The sequence below is a fragment of the Chiloscyllium plagiosum genome, chromosome 19 (assembly GCF_004010195.1).
Source record: "Chiloscyllium plagiosum isolate BGI_BamShark_2017 chromosome 19, ASM401019v2, whole genome shotgun sequence".
Taxonomy (NCBI): Eukaryota; Metazoa; Chordata; class Chondrichthyes; order Orectolobiformes; family Hemiscylliidae; genus Chiloscyllium; species Chiloscyllium plagiosum.
Genome location: NC_057728.1, coordinates 53,532,552 through 53,553,928, shown reverse-complemented (window position 1 = coordinate 53,553,928; position 21,377 = coordinate 53,532,552). Strand labels below are relative to the sequence as shown.

Here is a 21,377-nt window from a genome sequence, read left to right as displayed (position 1 = left end):
TTTGAGATATCTTCAGCATTGAAACTGATTTCCTCGAATTCTATGAGCAGTAATTACTGTTTTATAAGCTGCTGCATTGTTTTGGAACTTTGGGAAATAAGATCAAAACAACGGCACTTTAAAAAAGGAAGAAGGGAGACAAAAGCAGTGACCACATGGTGGGCAATGAATCAATGGAGGAAGAAACCTACAATGCCTTCTGACCCAGCAGTGAACCTTCGCAACTACTGCCTCTGCTATTTGATTTCAAATACCACTGGACATGGGAATTTGTCAAATAAAAATAAACAACAAAATTCACAACTGACCTTGGAGAACTCTATGTGGGGAAATCACAGTTATGGAGCAGCTAAGTGGCTAGTTTTTTTAAAAATCTACAGTAGTAAGTAGACTGGGTTCTTTTTGATTATTGAGATCTGTCTCTTGAAAAACTTCAAAAATATAAAATATAGATGTTAGCCTAAAGCAGTACTTTTAGAGCAGTAAGACTGTTTTATTTTCTGGGTCTGCAGGTTTTTAAGGCGCGAAGATAGCCTTTAGTAGAGTGATGTGCCCTTTCTTGTCAGATGTAGGAGATTAGTGAGAGTTTCATTTATTGCTGATTATGTTTCCAGGAAGCGTGTTTGGTTGCGAATTCTATTGCATTGCATGGATTGGTTGGAGGGGCAGTTAGAGGCAATGAGGAACTTACAGGAGTTACCAGGTATGATGATGGCAGTTGGAGGCAGGGAGATGAACTGAAGATACAGCCAGGTAGATGGGTGACCTCCAGGAAAGGTAGGAGAGGGAGGCATGTATGCAGGAGTCTCCTGTGGCTATCCCCATCTCAAACAAGTATGCTGTTTTGGAAAATGTAGGGGGTGATGGATTCTCAGGGAAATGTGGCATTGACAGCCACATTTCTGGTACTGAGACTGGCTCTAATGTAATGAGGGGTACACTAGGTTCCAAGTGAATGATTGTAATAGGGAACTCTCTAGTCAGAAGCACAGACAGATGTTTCTGCAGCCGACGGCAAGACGTCAGAATGGCGTGTTGCCTTCCTGGTGCCAGGATCAAGGATATCTTGGAGAGGACGCAGAACATTCTCAAAGTTGAGAGGGACCAGCAGCAGATTGTTGTACATATCGGAACTAGTGACATAGGAAGAGATAAGGATGAGATTCTAAGGAGTGAATATAGGAAATTAGATAGGAATTTAAAAAGGAGGTCCTCGAGTGTCCGATTTTGAGATCTGCTTACAAATATCGATCTCAGTTTCCCGTTGACTATTGGAAGATCTATAGTACAGTTCTAATAAGGTGATCCTTCCCTTCTTATTTCTAAGTTTCACCAAAATAAATTTGCTGAATGTTTGTGATAATGCTACTCCTTTAACAAGGTTATGTTGTCCCTTATGTTGTTAAAAAAAATCAAAGGGGAGTGGCCATATCTCCCAACTCAACTTTTCACAGGTTTGATTTAGTCTGGCTATTCACTGAAAGCAGTCAGGAAGTTTGAATCTACTAGACCCAAAGAAGTAGGTCCAGGCTGGTCCTCTCTATCTGACATCTCTCCTGCAAGACACTGGGTTTGGTTTTACCTTCTGTGCAATGCGGTGTTAATGGGGATTGTTGCAAGTATTTGGAACTGCATCATAAAGCTAGTTTAATCTGTTGCGTTTTTGGATAGATTAAGTTATTCTGTATTCCATTCTCTTTGGTTTGTGTTTCATTCAGTAATCTTGTAAATAAATTCTGATTTGTTTAAAACTAAGTAGTTTGACCAACTGCATCCCTCCTGGAACATCCACATTATACCTGCTTAAAACAAAGTTAGGGTCTGAGGTACTTCCTTGTAAGGTTTTGAGGGGGTCTGGCCTAGTCCTCAGCAGTATTCCCAGGAATATTCTCCCTAAGTACTGTTGTGGAGGAGCCGGTGATGGACTGAGGTGGACAAAGTTAAAAATCACGCAACACCAGGTTATAGTCCAACAGGTTTACTTGGAAGCACTGGCTTTCAGAGCTAGTGCTGTAACCTTAAGAAGGCGCAGCACTTTGAAAGCTAGTGCTTCAGAGACCATAACCTGGTGTTGTGTAATTTTTAACTTTGTACAGTATTAATGTTATCCTTAATTAAAGCACCACAACCCCTCCTCCAGTAATATCTGTATTGCTCCCAATGTTACAAGCTGGTGAGGTTGGAATTGGAAGATAGAGCAGATGAATGCGTGGCTGAGGAGCTGGTGCAGGGGAGAAGGAATCACATTTTTGGATCATTGGAATCTCATCTGGGGTAGAAGTGACCTGTATAAAAAGGACGGGTGGCACCTGAATTGGAAGGGGACAAATATACTGGCGAGGAGATTTGCTCGAGCTTCTTGGGATGATTTAAACTAATAAGAGGTGAGGAAGGTAGTGAGGAAAGAGAGCAGTCTGAGACTGATAGAGTTGGGAAAGGAAGTAAGTCAAACAGTCAGGGCATGCAGGAACAAAGCAGAGAATGAGGTAGGACTCATAAATTAAACTGTATTTATTTCAATGCAAGAGGCCTAACAGGTAACGGAAAGGGGAGCAAGAGTGGAGGGGGAGTGGCATTTTGATTAAGGATAACATTGTGGCTGTACTTAGGGAGGATATTCCTGGGAATATGTCTTGGGAAGTTATTTGAGTGGAACTTAAAAAAAAAGGGATGATCACCTTATTTGGATTGTACTATACACCCCCTATGTTCAAAAAAGTTGCTCCTTAGGTCTCTTTTATAACTATCCCCTCTCGCCTTAAACCTATGCCCTCTAATTTTGGACTCCCCAACCTCAGGGAAAATACCTTGTCTATTTATCTTACCCATACCCTTCATAATTTTATAAACCTCTATAAGGTCTCCACCCCCAGCCTTTGATGCCTCTGGGAAAATAGCTCCAACCTACTCAGCCTCTCCCTCTAGCTCAAATCCGCCAACCCTTGCAACATCCTTGTAAATCCTTTCTGAACCCTTTAAAGTTTCACACCATCCTTCCTAGAGGAGGGAGACCAGAACTGCACACAATTCTCCAAAAGTGGCCAAACCAATGTTCCATACAGCGAAAACACAACCTATCAATTCCTATGCTCAACGCGCTGACCAATAAAGGCAACCACGCCAAATACCTTCTTCACTAACCTATTGACCTGCAACTTCACTTTCAAGGAACTAGGGACCTGCACTCCAAGGTCTCTTTGGTCAGGAACACTCCTCAGAACCTTACTACTAACAGCATAATTTGTGCCCTGATTTGCCTTTACAAAATGCAAAACCTCACATTTATTTAAATTAAACTCTATCTGCCATTCCTCGGCCCATTGACCCATCTGATCAAGATCCCATTGTAATCTGAGGTAACTTTCTTTGCTGACTACTACACCTCCAATTTTGGTGTCATCTGCAAACTTACTAACCATATCTCCTATGCTTACATCAAAATAATTTATATAAATGATGAAAAGCAGTGGACCCAGCACCGATCCTTGTGGCACACCACTGCTCACAGGTCTCCAGTCTGTAAAGCAATCCTCCACCATCACCCTCTCTTTTCCAGCTTTGAGCCAGTTCTGTATCCAAATATCTAGTTCTCCCTGCATTCCATACGATCTAACCTTGCTAACCAGTCTACCATGAGAAACCTTGTTGAACACCTTACTGACGTCCATATAGATCATGTTCACCGCTCTGCCCTCATTAATCATCTTTGTTACTTCTTCAAAAAACTCAATCAAGTTTGTGAGACATGATTTCCCACGGACAAAGCCATGTTGACTATCCTTGCCTTTCCAAATACATTTTAATCCTGTCCCTCAGGATTCCCTCAACAGCTTTCCCATCACCGAAATCAGGCTCACTAGTCTATAGTTCTCTAGTTTTTCCTTACCACCTTTCTTGAATAGTAGCACAATATTAACTAACCTCCAGTCTTCCGGCATCTCACCTATGATTATCAATGATACAAATATCTCAGCAAGGAACCCAGCAATCTGTTCACTCACTTCCCACTGAGTTCTAGGGTGTACTGATCAGGTGCTGTGGATTTATCCATCTTAATGCATTATAAGACTTCCAGCACCTCTTCCTCTTTAATATGGAAATTTTCCAGATGTCACTATTTATTTCCCCACGTTCTATGCCTTCCATATCTTTCTCTTCAGTGAACACTGATGTAAAATACTTACTTAGTTTCTCTCCCATCTCCTGCGGTTCCACACATAGATGGCCTTGCTGATTTTAAGGGGCACCATTCTCTCCCTAGTAATCCTTTGTCCTCAATGTATTTGTAGAATCCTTTGGATTCTCCTTAACTCTAATTGCCGAAGCTAACTCATATCCCCTTTTTGCCTTCCTGATTTCCCTCTTAACGATACTCTTATGCTTTTATACACTTCTCGGGAATTCCTCAATTTCTGCTGTCTCTACCTGACGTATGCTTCCTTCTTATTCTTGACCAAAACCTCAATTTCTCTAGTCATCCAGCATTCCCTATACCTACAAATCTTACCTTTCATCCTGATAGGAACGTATTCTCTCTGGAGTCTTGTTATCTCGTTTTTGAATGCTTCCATTTTCCAGCCGTCTCTTTACTTGTGAACATCTTCCCCAATCAACTTTTGAAAGTTTCTTGCCTAATATCATCAAATATACTGAGATACAGAGAAAAGTATTGTTTTATGTGCTATCCAGACAAATATTACCTTATATATGTACCTCAGGGTAATAGAACTGAATCCAGAATGTTGTGTTGCAGCTACAGAGAAGGTGCAGTGAAATGTTAACTCTAATATATGAGAGATTCTTTCATAACTCTGATAAAAGTGCGGAAGAAACTGTTCTTAAATCTATTAGTCCGTGGTTTCAAACTTTTGTATTTTCTTCCCAATGAAGAGGCTGAAAGAGAGTATAACCAGGGTTGGCAGACGAGATTAACTGACTGTACAAGATGGCATCTTGTACAAAGGATATAATAGAGTTATTATCCTTAAAAATATGAGAGAAGAGATGCTGAAGCATATCCAAGCAAGCTATTAAGGAATTGAATCAAGGTAAGAAATGTGCTCTACTGGCCAATACTGAGCAGCAAGATCAATGACCACATCAGCCAAGCTAGTGTACCACTGATGACACATGACATACAAGATACATACCATACAAAAGACTCAGACAAGTTGGTAGCAGAGTAGAATGCTCCAGCCAGAGCTCGTCCACTCCGTCCATTCCTTTTCTTTCTTTTTCTCATTTTTTCTCTTCCTTGTGGGTTTTTCTCTCTCTCGTCTGTCTTTTTCTTCTTCTGCTAGCAACCTGGAGAGGAGTGGGGATGACATCCAGCAGGTCCAGAGTGAAGACAGCTACTGGTTGGAAACAGGTGGAGCCTGGTCAGACTAAATGGAAACCCTTCTCAAAAGATTGTAATGTCTATCTTTTTAGCTTTATTTCTTAGTTTCCTAACTTATGCATATACTATGTATTTCTGTAATGTAGTGTAACTTTTTTCTTTATTTTCTCTTTTCTTTTGTATCTAAGATTTGTGCCTAGGTATTTTATACCTAAGATGGTGCCATGTGTTGGCCATATTGTACACATTTCACTGTACTCCTCTTCTTTTGTAACTTTTAGCTTTATTTCTTAGTTTCCTAACTTAAGCATATACTATGTATTTCTGTAATGTAGTGTAACTTTTTTCTTTATTTTCTCTTTTTTTTTTGTATCTAAGATTTGTGCCTAGGTATTTTATACCTAAGATGGTGCCATGTGTTGGCCATATTGTACACATTTCACTGTACTCCTCTTCTTTTGTAACTTGAGTACATGTGGCATTAAACCTAATTCTAATTCTGATTCTAACTCTAAATTCTAATTTTAATTCTAACATGGATGAAGTTGAGGGTAGTTCTCTTGACACTCAGAGGAACTGATTAACTTGTCACAGTAGACAACTATTCTAGCCATTATGTGGTAATCATGTTTCCTTCATCAAATCCTGGTGAGATTGCAGAATGTCTGAAAACGCACTTCAGCATTATTCCTGACACTGTAATGAGTGGCAATAGCCTTCAGTTTATGAGTGAAGAATTCAGCCGTTCTATAAACGATTGAGAAATTCAGCACTATAAGTCATCTTCACATTAACCCCAGTCAAATGGAAAGGTTGAGGCAGCAGTGCAAATTGCCAAAGGAATCATAAACAAATCAAGCAAATCCAGCACAGATATCCACAAGGCCATCCTTGTGTGGAAAAACACATCTATTGAAGTCATGGAGCTTAATCCAGTGCAAAGATTAATGTCATGTCACACCTAAGCCATTCTATCAGTAGCAAAAATGCTACTGAATCTAGAAATTGTAATGAGCATAAGTGATGTAATCAGAGTGCATTGACAGAACGCCAAATTTCATTTTGATAAGACTGCTGAAGTTGAGCTTTGGAGAGCTAGATTGTGCAAAATTTCAATACCATCAACAAAGAGTTGGCCAAGTGTCAACTTGGAACCTGCAGTTGTCACCTCGATCATGCGCAGTGGAAATGAGCAACCAGATATATTGTCACAACCAAAAGCAAGTGGACAATAATAATGAAGCTGTTTATCAACTGTAGGTGACTGAGCAGGAAGATGTGAACTCACCACCTGAACAGTCCACAGCAACCCAAGATGGAAATTCAACAGCAGGTACCATCACAGCAACGAATGCAATGGGAAAGACTCTGCAACATCACCCAGACAAGCAGTGAACTATAATGTGCATGTCTATGGTTAAGAGACCAACATGATTTAAAGACTGGGGGAAGAATCTTCCCAGGTATCAGCTCGTTGCTTGTTCTTCTGTATTTCTATCAGACACCGGCATCTCGAATCAAACTCTAAGGGCAGTGAGCACATGCACTCCCTATCCAGCAGGACCTTCAGGTCTTCTTCGGAAAACGATGGTGTCAATTACTCTATGTCAAAAATGCCTGGGGCAAATACAATGAACTGTGCAGGGAGCTGCAGAATGCCAGCACTTGACCTGATAAACTCTAAAGGCAATACCTTTGTCACAAATCCCAGAAGATTCTGGCAGCGGCCCACATTTCTGCCTGTGATGATTAGGAGAACATGACAAGTGGGCACCATAGGGGTGTGGTGCCCTGTTAGTGAGATAGCATGAGAAAACCCACTTGGGCTCACAGAGAGGAACTCAGCAACATTGCTACTTATCTGATTTCTGGTAAGATTCATCCTTAGTGTGAAAAGCAAATGCAGAGACTGATGATATATGGGAACAGTTATGTGTATAGTGGGGAACTTGTGCATCTCAAAATTTACAAGATAATGCATGAATATTTTTTTGAATGAAAAAGAGTATGTTTGGGATTGACGTGATCTGCACCAATGTGCCTTCTGGTTTGTTGTATTCATGTGATTTGTACCATAAAGCATTGACTGGGGGTTGCCATCTTGCAGCCAGTTTCCATAAAGTCACAACAAAGACAAGAATGTTGTGTTAGGAACAAAATACACACTGAGTATAAACAACCTTCTGCTAAACATGAAACTGGAACATATTGTATATAGAAACATAAAGGAAAGGAAGCTCCACAGACAAAGAGGATGATGTCTAAAAAGTGCCCGACATGGTCTGTGATGAACTGGAATACATCAAATTGGCCACTCAACACATCGTTAGGAGGTTTGCAATGTGGATGTAAAAGATTGAGAAAAGGACAAATTACATTTTGCTGGGTACACTTTCTGCTGTTATTTGAATGTATCTTTACTTCAGTGCAATTTATTGATGGTATCCATGGAATTAAATTATGAAACTTCAACATGGTGTTTAAGTGTGAATGGATCACTGCGTAACCATACTGATATAGGTATCATGAAAATGGTGTATTTAAATTAAGGCCGGATCCTGTGTTGTTACAAATCTATGCATGGACTGTAAGTTGTTGTTTAGGATAGTGAGATAAATTCAAGTAAGAAAACAGTTTGAAGCTCTTAAAGTTCTGGATTTAGATACAGGATGGAACAAATGAGCTACATTTATATTTTGTGGGGGCAATGAAGGCGGATTTAGTGGTAACTTCCAAAATGGAACATGAGGCAAGTTTGCAAGGCAATGAGAAATTGCAGGGCAATGGAAAGAGAGCAGGTCAATGGGAAAACAGGAGGGCAGTTTGACCTAGCTCTTTCAAAGAGTTAGCAGGCGCTCTTCATGTCCTGGTCAGTTGTTTGTCAACCTATTAATTGAAAGCAGCTGATCACTGAAATAACTGCCCAGAGGGCAGTATCCGTCACTAAATCTTCCTTTATTTACACATGAGCAGTCCTTGATTCGCGTATTGTCACATTCAGAATCAGCTACCAGAGTGTCAGTGTCTCTGACTCATTCCTGACGAAGGGCTTTTGCCCGAAGCATTGATTTTCCTGCTCCTCGGATACTGCCTGACCTGCTGTGCTTTTCCAGTACCACAATCTTGACTCTAATCTCTAGCATCTGCATTCCTCACTTTTGCCTCTCTGACACTCCTGTTTATATCTGTCAGCCAGATTAACAGCCCTAGTCAGGAACTCATATCATATGAGGTTTAGCTGGCTGACCTCATTACAAACATGACAATAACCAACTTGCAATGAATTGGTGGATTTTAATTAATTCAAGGCTAGCACATCTAAATTCATTCTGTTCCCTGTCTATTATGGCTGCCAGCTATGATCAACAGCTGCTTGACATCTTGCCCAGGGTCTCTGCCACTGTTGCTTTATATTAACTGTGAAGAGGGACATAAGTCACACAGTAATGCCTTTTTCGTTGACAGGATGATGATCATCATGTTGATAGAACCTTATTGTGTGCAAATTTGACTGCATGTGTTTCTTAATTCACAGCAATGATGACGCCTCAGGAGTAATTCATTGAGTATCAATTCTGGGGGGTCTGGGCACAGAAGATAGGAAATGTGGAATTCAAACGCACCCAAACAGATCAGTCATGGTCATATCAAACTGTAGAGTAGGTTTGAGGGGCTGAATGATCAATTCCTACTCCTCACACCCATGTTCCCAGGATGCAGGAGGATTGAGAACCGGGGACACTGATTTAAGATAGGTAGAAATAGAAGCAATGGTGATGTAAAGAAAATAATTTCCATCACAGTAGATGAATGGGACCTGGACTGCATCACTCAAGAGAGCAGCAGGCTCAATTATGTTTTTTAAAAGGAACTGGATAAGCATTTGATGAGAAAAAGAAAGAGGAAATAAAATAGGGAAGGGTGAGGTTGCAGTGGGATTAGTTGAGTTGCTCTCACAGAGAATGAGCAAGGACAAGACGAGCTGAATGTTTTGATTCCATATGCTTCATTTTCACTGTATTGAGAGATTTCCTCTGAAAGAATAATCTCAGATTTCACCATGAGATGCCAGTGTGCATAATTAATTCAAAGTCCTGTGCCCCAGGATTCAAGCAGCTTAAATCCTTAGGTTTTGTGTTTAACAAAACAGCACAGGGTAAAAACTTCTAATGTATAGGCAACTTCTGTAATTTTAGTAAAATCATCCATGAGTTTACATACATACACATTGTAATAAATGACACAGATTTATTTATCTTTGAACTTTTATTACTTTTGCAATAATCTAAAAAGACTCCGGGTAGTTTATTTATCTGAAATAGAAATAAATTAACCTTGTCCATGCATGTTTATTATAAGATGTTCCTATGCTGGAATAATAACATGCATATTACACAGCACTATTCTATTATGAATTCTAAGTTTCTTGGCTCAAATTATAGTATAATAAGCATATTTGATGCATAAGGATCTAGTAAAACATAGTCATACCTTCTATCATATTGCATGGGGATTTTTATAGTAGTTAGGTATATAAAACAGTTGAATTTCAGAACATTCTTTTGTAGTGATTTTTCAGGATCAAAATCTGTTGTCAGTTTCCTCCCAAATATCTAGCTCATTCAGTGAGGGCACTGAGGGGTCACTTTCCAAGTTGGTGTTTGAGGAGGGGAGCCTTGCCCACAGTTTCATGCTATTCCATGAGTGGACTTTGCTGTGAATTGAACTGCCAGGTCTCCCAGGTAGTGGCCTGAAACTCCTATGTATGCACTACAATCTGCCTGTTATTCATCCTTCATCAGGACCATGCACACAATACTACATCTATCTAATTGCAAATTGTCAATAACCAGTGCTACGAAGGTTAATGCAGTGAGTTGTTACAAGTCAGAATCAGCCCCTATGGGGGCAATGGAAGCATATTTAGTGGCAAATTTCAAAATTAAATATGATGCTAGTTTGCAAGGCTATGGAAAAGAGTAGGGAAATGGAAAGAGAGCAGGTGAGTGGGAAAAGAGCAGGGCAGTTTGACCCAGCTCTTTCAAAGAGTTAACAGAAGAATGATGGGCCAAAAGGCACCCTGTTCTCTTTAAAAGCACCTGCTATCTGCTTCCAGTATTTTATTGTTTGGGTTTAAATATTTTCAGAATTGGAATGTATGAACTAATTGAAAAACTAAAAATAGTAAAAAGTAGAGTTTCTGCTTTTTAAATCTTTTTCATGCTTCTGTCTTTAGAATTTCCAATTGATTTGATTTCCAATTGATTTGATTTTTTAAAAAATCATGATTTAGATTATTCCAGTATATGTAGATCAATCTATAGATTGCAGTCTTTCGGTTCAAATGCTGTCTATACACTCATTGTGTGATTGCAGTGGGGATGACATCGGAAGACTATGCAGTCTATTATGATTACACAAGGATATCTAGTACTGGTGTGATGATATAGTAATGGGTTTGCATCTGAATAGAGAAAATGGAAGCAAGTGTTTTGAAAAATACCATCCCTCAGGACAAGTCTCAAAAGACACTAGTCTGTTTGTTTCTCTCTCTCCAGGTTATAAACAGGATTAGGGTGTTCAACCCCACAAAGCTGCTCCATCATTAAGTTCAATCTAGGCCGACTCACATGTAGTGAAATGTTTGGATGGTGGTAATGTCATTGGACTAATAGCTGATCAGCTGGGAATGTGGCTCCAAATTCTACCAGTGAAGATTGGGAAATGTCAATTTGATTTTTTTTTAAATAACCTAGAATTGAACGCTAGGCTCAGTCATGTTGATCATGAAACTATCATAACGTTTTTGTAAAAACTCAACAGATTCAGTATTGACCCAGATAGTCCAGTGAACAGTGCAAACTGGAGTTGCACATTGAGACCATGTATGTGCAACTGACTCTGATGCAATTTCCCCAAATCTCGAACCCTCTGAATAAATTCATTACAGTTGGAGAATTCAGAATGTTATCAGATTAAAAGACTATTCCAACGCCAATGTAGCTATTAAATTGACACCCTCTGACTCACCGTTTATTATTTCCCATCGACATCTGACAACCCCTCTGACCCAACCCAAGCCTCTACCTTACATTGGATGTGGCCCAACCTCCTGACTCCACCCTGTTGGAGATAACTCCCCCTGCCATCCCCTGACCTCGCCATCCCACTCAACATCAGCCTGGCCACCTTGGTCCAATCCAACCCTGGAGCCAATACCTCTCCCAGCCCCAGTCGATGTTACTCCTCTGACCTCCAATAAGCAGCCTTTCGTTTACCTGGCAGCTACCCACTTATCCCCTCACCCGCCTGATACCCTAACGATCTGACACCCTTCACCAACCTGGCATTTTATGCATGTCATCTATCTGACATTTATCCTCTTTATCCACCAATCTGCTACCTTACCCCTCCTCGTGTACCTTACACAGTTGTTGTCAATATGACATTGCAAACTTTAAATAATTCCTGAAATACAATGGCAAGTCTGTAAAAAGAGGGGAGTATTTTGGACATAATGCCACTCTTGCACTAAGTGAGTGGACTTTTTTCCCCCTGTTTCCTCTGATCCAGACATTCAGCATAGCTTTGGGAATCATGGATGGAAAAATCATCATCAGGTAATTGGGTAAAGGTTGAATCCATACCAAGGATAATTGGAATATCTGGGCCAATGTCCTTTAACAAAATAAATCTGCCATTTACACCTGGTCAGTGACTCCGATCCGACCCACAGCAAAGTGGTTGATCCTTAACTGCCCTTGAAAATGGACAAGCAAGCCACTCGGTTTAAGGGCAAGTATGGATGGGCAATAATTGTTGGTCTTGCCAGTGATGCCCACATCCCAGGAATGAGTAATAAATTACCTATCTTTGCTCCTTGTCCATTGACAACCTCACCTAACATGAGTCTACCAATCCTGGTCTTGAAAGCTCCAGTTGTGCCCTAACATTTCCAGCCTTTTGTATGGAGAGATTTCCAGATTGTTTCCACTGATGTGAATTTACAACATTTTTGCTGATTCCCAATTTCTGGTCTTCATAGTCACATTCTGTATTTGGGATTATATCCTGGTAGACCTCAGTAGATCAGATTCCAGAATAAAAATGTCTTGTAGATCAGAGGAAGAAGATGATGGAGTGACAAGCAAGTTATTTTGCTTTAGTTGTTAATGGAGTACGTACAATATGGATTAAAATTCCAAATTAAATTTTTACCATAACTCGGAACATGTGTTAGCGATGACACAAGTCAGATCTAAGAGGTGCTTTAAATGTGTGCATTGTGAAATCTTCAATCAAACAATGAATCTATAATTCAACAGAGAGAAGATCAAGGTAAAATTACAATATTGTACAGTTTCTGCTCCTTGACATAACACCAGATATTACTTCAGTCTGGTCAAGCTATTTAGAATACTATAGTATGAAGATTTACTAAAGAGTACCAATTTTCCAAAACAGACTTGCAGGAGAATCAGGGATCTAATTGCAACTAAGGGCTTGGAAAATCTGCCCATGATAATAATACTGGGCGATTTTCTTTTCTGGCCAGAATTCAATATAGTTCAGATTGGTATTTACTTAAGACAAATGCGTTTGAATTATTGCCAGTGCTTTTCTGCCATTACTGGATTTATTTTATTGCCATTTTTTCAGTTTAGATGGTATGCAAATAGGAATCATCTCAAACTGCAAGTATCAGACCCGCAAGACTTGCATTTTTTTCTTTCTCTCGGAACTGAGTTGGAGAGTAAGCTTGACTACTTAAATGACAATTCCAGTAAGAAGTCTAAAACACATCAAGAGCTCTAGAGGGATGGGAGGTTTGATTCCATTGCCATCGAGGCGGAGGTAACGGAGACGAGGCTGATGATCCGTTGAGGGCATCTGGCTAAGTGTGTTGATGGGTATGGGGCAGACCTGAGCTCCATTAATGTCTGTGGATAAAAAGTAACAGGTTAATTTCAGGGGAAATATGATGTTAACATTCCATTTACTTTCAATACTTTTCATTTCCCATCAGCTAGGGGAGCTAAATATTTAACCAGACACAAGACGGAGGGTAAGGAGAAGATACAGAAATGCTATCCTATTGTCTGAATGGGTACGCAGCAAGAAAAACTAGTAAAAAATCAATAATACTGAGAAATCAACATTCTGGTCATAGGAGTCTTTTATTTTGAAACACAAAACTAGTGGCCCTAGAGTCATAGAGATGCACAGCACAGAAACAGACCGTTCAGCCCAACTCATCCATGCCAACCAGATATCCCAACCCAATCTAGTCCCACCTGCCAGCACCCGGCCCATATCCCTCCAAACCCTTCCTATTCATATTCCCATCCAAATGCCTTTTAAATGTTGCAAGTGTACTCACCTCCACCACTTCCTCTGGCAGCTCATTCCATACACGTACCACGCTCTGCGTGAAAATGTTGCCCCTTAGGTCTCTTTTATATCTTTCCCCTCTCACCCTAAACCTATGCCCTCTAGTTCTGGACTCCCCCGTCCCAGGGAAAAGACCTTGTCCATTTACCTGATCAATGCCCCTCGTGATTTTATAAACCTCAATAAGGTCACCTCTCAGCCTCCGGTGCTTCAGGGAAAACAGCCATAGCCAATTCAACCTCTCCCTATAGCTCAAATCCTCCAAACCTGGCAACATCTTTGTAAATCTTTTCTGAACTCTTTCAAGTTTCACAACATCTTTCTGATAGGGCGTAGACCAGAATTGCATGCAATATTCCATAAGTGGCCTAACCAATATCCTATACAGGCAAAACATGACCTCCCAACTCCTGCACTCATTACTCTGACCAATAAAGGAAAGCATACAAAACACCTTCTTCACTATCCTATCTACCTGCGACTCTACTTTCAAGGAGCTATAAACCTGCACACCAAGGTCTCTTTGTTCAGCAATACTGCCTAGGACCTTACCATTAAGTGTATAAGTCCTGCTAAGATTTGCTTTCCCAAAATGCAACACCTTGCATTTATCTGAATTAAACTCCATCTGCCACTTCTCAGCCCATTGGCCCATCTGGTCAAGATCCCATTGTAATGCTTTGCTGTCTACTGTACCTTCAATTTTGGTGTCATCCGCAAACTTACTAACTATACTTCTTATACTCACATCCAAATCATTCATATAAATAATGAAAAGTAGTGGACCCAGCACAGATCCTTGTGGCACTCCACTGGTCACAGGCCTCCAGTCTGAAAAATAATCCTCCAACACTACCCTCTGTCTTCTACCTTTGAGGCAGTTCTGTATCCAAATGGCTAGTTCTCCCTGTATTCCATGTGATCTAACCTTGCTAATCAGTCTCCCATGGGAAACCTTGTCGAACGCCTTACTGGTCATACCGGGCAGTTTTACAGGTTCTTCCTTCTAGTTATGCCCAAGGTGCACATAATATTGAGCTTTGGGCTTCATGTCAAAGATGAACAAAAGTCCCCAGAAACATGATTGTAGCTCACTTTCTGTTCCCTCTACCCACATTTTAGAGGCTCAGCTTCTTCATCACACGAAGAAAGTGATGCTTTTGAATGTCATTTATTGAGAGATGGTGGATGGCAACACATTAAATACCTGAAATCTACTTTCGAACTGAATCTACTTTCGAACTTTCTTCAAAGTTTACTGGAAAGTGGTCTAGACAGAGAGGTTTTGTATTCAGAGGAACACTGCCATCTCATTGTGGGCATCTTTTAAAGATATGGACCTTCGGACTTTGAGCATGTGCAACACATGGGGATCTTCATAATACAGGTCTTCGGACTATGTCTTATGAACATCCCAACATTAGGGTAAATTCCGTGCAAATGAAAACCCAAAGAGACTGCATTTATTTACTTCACCTTATTTGTGGGCTGTCAGGAATAATCTAAAGGTTGGTAAATGCTCAATAGGTCAACAGGCACTGGTAATGACATTGAGCAGTGAAGGACAGTGTGATCAATAATGTGGTCTTGTCATAGCCAGACTGGAACTGAAGACATATCTTAAAATAAAAAAATTTTGTAAGTTAGTTTTGGCATAATAAAAAGACCGGTAGTAGAAATTGCCATCCTGACTAAGTTGTGTGCCCAACCAGCATTGTTGTATGGGTGCGAAACTTGGCTCTTGAAGGAAGTGGAAAATAGAAGATTCATTGAGGCAGGGATGAGGATGTTGAAGTGGATCAGCCAAGTCACAGGATGAGACTGGACCCAGAATGTGAGCATCGGGGAAAAAAATCATGGCAGCCAAAATCCAGCAAGCTCAGGAAAGAAGACTGAGAAGTACAGGTATATCCAACAAAGGCCAGACGATCATGTTATAAGAACCAAGTATGAAGTGGACTCAGGAAGAGGAAGACAGTAAGGTCAAGAAGGAGGTTGATGCTTGTGAACCAACAGGATATTGAGGAGTAGGACCTCTACCAGAAATCAGGAAAAGTGAAGGGCCTTTGTGAACTGTGATCACACCTAGTTGATGAGCAAGAACAAAGAAGAAATATTATATTTTGAGATATTGAATATTTTCAATAAGGACTTATATTCATTGATATTGTTCAGAATTTTAACAGAATAAGTGGGTGGTGAATTCATTCTCTCTTTCTCTTTCTATCTCTCTGGAGAAAAATAGACAATTCAAATCAGGAAGGGATTGGGCTGACTCCAAATAACTTCCCAGCTGAGTAACTGCATTATTGATGCTGGATCTGTGCCAGGACATCATAATAATGAAGAGTCTCAATAACAGTGTTGCAGTGAGCCATGCACTCTTCAATTAGCATGCCACTCAAAGAGCATAGTTCCCCTGAAATGCAAAGAGAAGCACTAGAGACAAAAAAAAGGCTTTCAAAATGCAGAAGGATTTCATGAAGGCCATCAGGGAGTCATAACAATGAAGTATACGAAAGTATGAGAGGCATTGACCAGGTCGATCATGAGAATCTTTTTCCTAGAGGGGACAAGACTAAGGTGAGAAGTAATTAGTTTCAAGGAGATCTGAGGAAAGGTTTCTTCACCCAGAAGGTGGTAGAAATATGGAATGTGGTGCTTCAAGAGTGGTAGAGGCAGGTACTCTCACAACATTTAGGAAGCATTTGGATGAGTACTTAAAATGCCAGAGCATCACAGGCTGTGTATTAAATGCAGGTAAATGAGATTAGTGCAGTTTAGTGTTTGTTTGTCAGGGGACATGGTGGGCCAAAGGATCTGTTTCTAAAATGTATGACTCTGTGAACTCTACGAGTCAAAGTTTATTACGATTGGGATATAGGGAATGAGTTGGGAATGTGGAGTTGAAATCACAGATCAGGCATGATCTTATTGAATGGTGAAAACATGATCAAGAGGCTGATTAGCCTACTCCTGCTCTGAATTCATGTGTCCATGTATGAACATACACCAGTAAAGAGTTTGTCCAAGTGCATTTCCAATATGTAAAGTATGAAAGGAAACTTGAATTGGTGACAAAGAATATAACAAATTTATTACTTGGAAGAATCATTTTTTCCCCATGTGCAAGAGATCAGTCAGCAATCTTGCCTGCAGTGATGCACTTCAGGATATTGCCCATCAACTTCAATGGACGTCATGCTGCAATTCTCTGCTTTATGCAATCAGTTGGCAAAGATTGAATTCATAAAATTGTCCCTCACAGATGTTTCTTACTCCACGGGAAAAAACTTTTGATTAATTTTAAACATCAGATTTTCAGAGACTTAATAGCAACAGGGTTCTATATCAAAGGAAATTGTTGTAAAGAGGTCACATCTATGTTGTGTTTAAAAAATACATCAGGAGCACTCTTGCTTCCTGTCCCAAAATTATGATTTCCTATTATTCCAATTTTCCATTAACATCAAAATCACAGAAATATTACAAGGTACTCAGCCCATCATATCTGCACCAACTCTCTGAATGAACTTTTCACTTAATACCTTTCTCCTACTTTCTTCCTCAACCCTGCAGGTAACAGTTTTTGAAGGCTTTAACTGAATGTAGCTCTATACACAAGTAGACAATGCATGCCAGACATTAAACACTCATTGCATTGAAATGCCTTTTATCCATAATTACTTTTGCTGTGTTTGCCAATTACTTTAAATCCATCCCTTCTTGTACTTGATCTTTTAGGTTTGAGAAGAAGTTTTATCCCTACTTACAATGTCCAGACCCTTAATGATTTTGAATATGCCTCTATCAACACTCCTCTCAGTCTGACCTTTCTCCAAGGAAATTATCCCAAATTTCTATTCTACCTTTGTAACTGTCTAGAATCATTCTGGTGAATTTTGTCTGCACTCTCTCCAATGCCTTTACAACCTCCTGAAAGTGCAGTGTCAGAATTGGATGCAGTACTCCAGCTAAGACTGAACTAGTGTCTTAACAAGTTCAACAAAGTCTCTTTTCTTTTGTACTCTACACTCCATTAATAAAACCCATGAAATTATTGACCTTATTAACTGTATTAACCTTTATGGCAATGTTTCAAGTCAGCATGATGATGAGAACATCCCAATCACCCTCTGTCGACAGTGGGCAATTTCAAATCGCCTCTTCAGTCTGTGATTTTGTGGTAGTGCCTTTGTCAATCTCCCGCCAGCTTATATACAACCAACAGCCTCACCCTTTGAAGTTCCTTTAAGATTTTATTTTTAAGACTAATTTCTAGTTTACTTTAACCTTCTGTAATTTTTTTTCACATATCACATTTGCTTCTTTTGCAAATCACTTTTAAATCTATTTCCTCTCATCTTCATTCTTTTACAAATATAATCAGAATTAGAATTAGGATTCCTACAATGTGGAAACAGGCTCTTCAGCCCAACAAGTCCACATTAATGCTCTGAAGAATAACCCAGCCGGACCCATTCCCCTAACCTATTGCTCTATATTTATCCCTGACTAATGCACCTAACCTACACATCCCTGAACACAATGGACAATTTAGCATGGCCAATTCACCTAAACTACACATCTTTGGATTGTGGGAGGAAACCAGAGCACCCAGAGGAGTGCTCAGACACAGGCAGAATGCACAAGCTCCACAAAGATAGTCGCCCGAGGCTGGAATTGAACCCAGGTCCCTGGCACTGTGAGGCAGCAGTGCTAACCACTGAGCCACCATGCTGCCCTGATAGCTTAATCCTATCTGCTCTATCCAACCCCCTTATGATTTCGACAACTCCTTTCATTTAATTATTTTCGAAAACTGAAAAGTGTATTATCAAAACAATAAGCTTTTATAATAACCTGTGACTTACTTTTGATTTGGTTGTGGTCGAGGTACAAGTGTTCAAGACTGAGATGGATGGGTGGAACTATAGTGAGTTGATTGTGTGACAACTGCAAGTCTATTATGGATGAGACGTTAAAAACAAACTCAGGAATTCCAGTGTCGGAAATCTTGTTATGATTTAGCCTGACGAAAGACAGCTTTGGAAGTCCACTGAAGTAGTCCTGTGGGATGGCTTTAATGGAGTTATTGTCCAAGAAGAGTTGCAGAGTTGAACTGGGGATTTGTGGGGGCATTTCCTTGAGGCCATTCTTGGCCAAATTAAGCTGCAGTAGACTCTTCAGCCCTTGAAATGTGTTCACCTCAATGGCAAAGTCTTTCAAGTTGTTGCCTTGCAGGTCAAGCAATATCAGTTTGTCCAGGTTGGTGAAAGCTCCCTCTGATATGCGAGAAATCTTATTCCTGGCCAGGCGAAGATGCTCTAAGCTGCTTGGCAGGGGTGCAGGCACTTCTTCAAGATTATTATCATCCATGTACAGGTGAAGCAGATTTTCCATCTTCTGAAACAGGCCTTTATCAATGTTGTCGCTTGTAATCTTATTCTTATTTAGATTTATCCATCTCAATTGGGTTTTGTTCTTGAAGGACTTTTCTGGGAGTGCTTCGATGAAATTGTTCTGAATGTACCCATACAAAACCCTTGATGGCATTTTGGGCATCTCTTTGAGGTTTTGGTTGTCACAGTACAGGGCATTTGAATAAGTAGAAGGGCATCGACACTCTTTCGGGCATTCATAAAAGTATTCTAGACGCTCTAAATAGTTTGTTAGATCCTGGCTCCAAATGCCTCCAGTTAGGAATAAAACAACTAGAACAGATTGGATCGCAACTTTCATGTTTACAACTGCCCTGAAAGGAAAAATACAGTGGATAAAATAAAAATGTTCTGTGACACTTCTTGTTTGGCATCAAATCAGATGAACATCTCATGTGAGAAGTGTTACCAATTTGCAAACTGGACAGTGGACCCATCAATCTGTCCACACTTCAAGATGATTGAGGAGTCATGACTAAAACTTCTATCCCTCATTAGCCCATCCCCACCTCCCCACAAACCACATATTGCCATCAATGTTCCCTCAGAACTTCAAGAACCATGTAATCTTCTGGAAAATTTTGGAGCCCGTGACAAAGATATAAACCAGTTTCATAGCGAATAAATATTCTAGAAAGTTCCACTCTGCCCACTTCAGGTGTCTGAAACAATTCCAGGAGAACACATGGACTGCCGCAATTCTAAACAAAAAAGATTGTTTACCCCACAATATGATTGCTGCCCCACTCAACTTGTCCAGCTCCCATTTCAAAGGAGACAGAGAATCAACACTGACTACATCCACTGGCTAACTGAAGTCAAATCTGTTCATCACCTCAGTCCAAATAAATGCACCAAGCATTTTCTTTCTTCCTAAAGAAGGGCTTATGCCCAAAATGTCGATTCTCCTGCTCCTTGGATGCTGCCTGACCTGCTGCACTTTTCCAGCAACATATTTTCAGCACCTACCTCCTTGTATTGGAATTATATTCCATACAGTCATAAAGGGATCTGACCTCATGTAAGCCCATTTTTCAAATTTGTCCTGCCTTCAGAAAGCCCACCAATTATATATATCTGTACAGCTCTACATTTTTCTATCTGTTATCTGAAAGGCAAGCCTCCTGAATGACAGTGCTAATGAAGAAAGTAATTCCTCCTGCACCCCACCTGCCATGTCTAGTTTTTCTCTGATCTATTCGTGAGCTTTGGATGTCACTGATTAGGCCAGCAATTATCCTTTTTGCCTTTAAGAAGATGGTGATGAGCTGCCTCCTTAAACCACTGCAGTCCATGTGATCTGGGAACACCTGAGTACTGTGGAGATGAGTTCCAGAATTTTAACCCAGTGACAGTGAGGAGTTAGTGATAGTTTCATTTAAAGTTGTAACTGTGTGCTCTTTAGTTCTGCTTTTAGAATCTCAGATTACCTCTATATTACTAACTGTTGAATCCTGCAACACTTAACTGTACTTTCAACAGTGAAGTTACATTCTATGAGTCTGATTTGCATCTGAGATAACTAGATACAGAGCTTCCCCATTTCAGTTTTCTACAGAAAATAGTATTAATTTATTTTTGTTTTTCATCATGTATTCATCAAGATAATTTGCAAGAATACAATTTAAGAGTAAAACCAATATTTTTAATGCTTGATAAGACAGTGCTGATTGGTTGACAGGTGGAATCTGATTGATAGTGGCATTGCCGTTATTATGGAGATGTGGTTGTACTGTAGCTTTAAGAGTGTCAAAAGCTAGCAGAACTACCTGACAGTGCCGAGTTTTCTCAACAAGATATAATGTAATCTTTTGGTCCAGTAGCTAGGATAGCTGGTTGCCTGGAAATGACAAAACAGATTCAAATTTGGCCAATCTGTTTAAATTATACCCCGAAAAATACCAACTTCCAATCAAGTTTGAATTTAGTATATTGACAATCTTAATCTTAAAAGTCAATTACATAATCCAATGCTTTTGTGGGGGGCGGGGGGGCAGTAATAAGAGTGGGAAAATTGAACAGTTGGGAGGAGAACTGCTAAGCCACCAGCATTTGGAGACTGCCTGGAGAATAGCTCTCTGAAAGGTACCTTTATCGATCAGTAACCTGTGAAACAAACCCCTAAGAAGAAGAAAAGAAGACCAAGGAAGATATAAAGAAAAGATTCGGCATCTATCTGGTTTTGAAAATTTAAATTTTTGGTAAAT

The 21,377-nt window shown here is 40.0% G+C and overlaps 1 protein-coding gene across 2 annotated transcripts in view; it reads right to left on the bottom strand.

Moving 5' to 3' along the window:
• Positions 1–9,627: 9,627 nt before the first annotated feature.
• The window catches only part of kera (keratocan), a 44,547-nt gene continuing 32,797 nt past the window's right edge, over positions 9,628–21,377 (bottom strand). For both annotated transcript variants that reach the window (XM_043708853.1, XM_043708854.1), the window contains exons 2-3: positions 18,604–19,484; positions 9,628–13,278 (exon numbers count right to left, since the gene is read on the bottom strand). In XM_043708853.1, the coding sequence (XP_043564788.1) occupies positions 13,106–13,278; positions 18,604–19,484 (1,054 nt within the window). In that variant the 3' untranslated portion in view covers positions 9,628–13,105. The remainder of the gene's footprint in view (positions 13,279–18,603; positions 19,485–21,377) is intronic.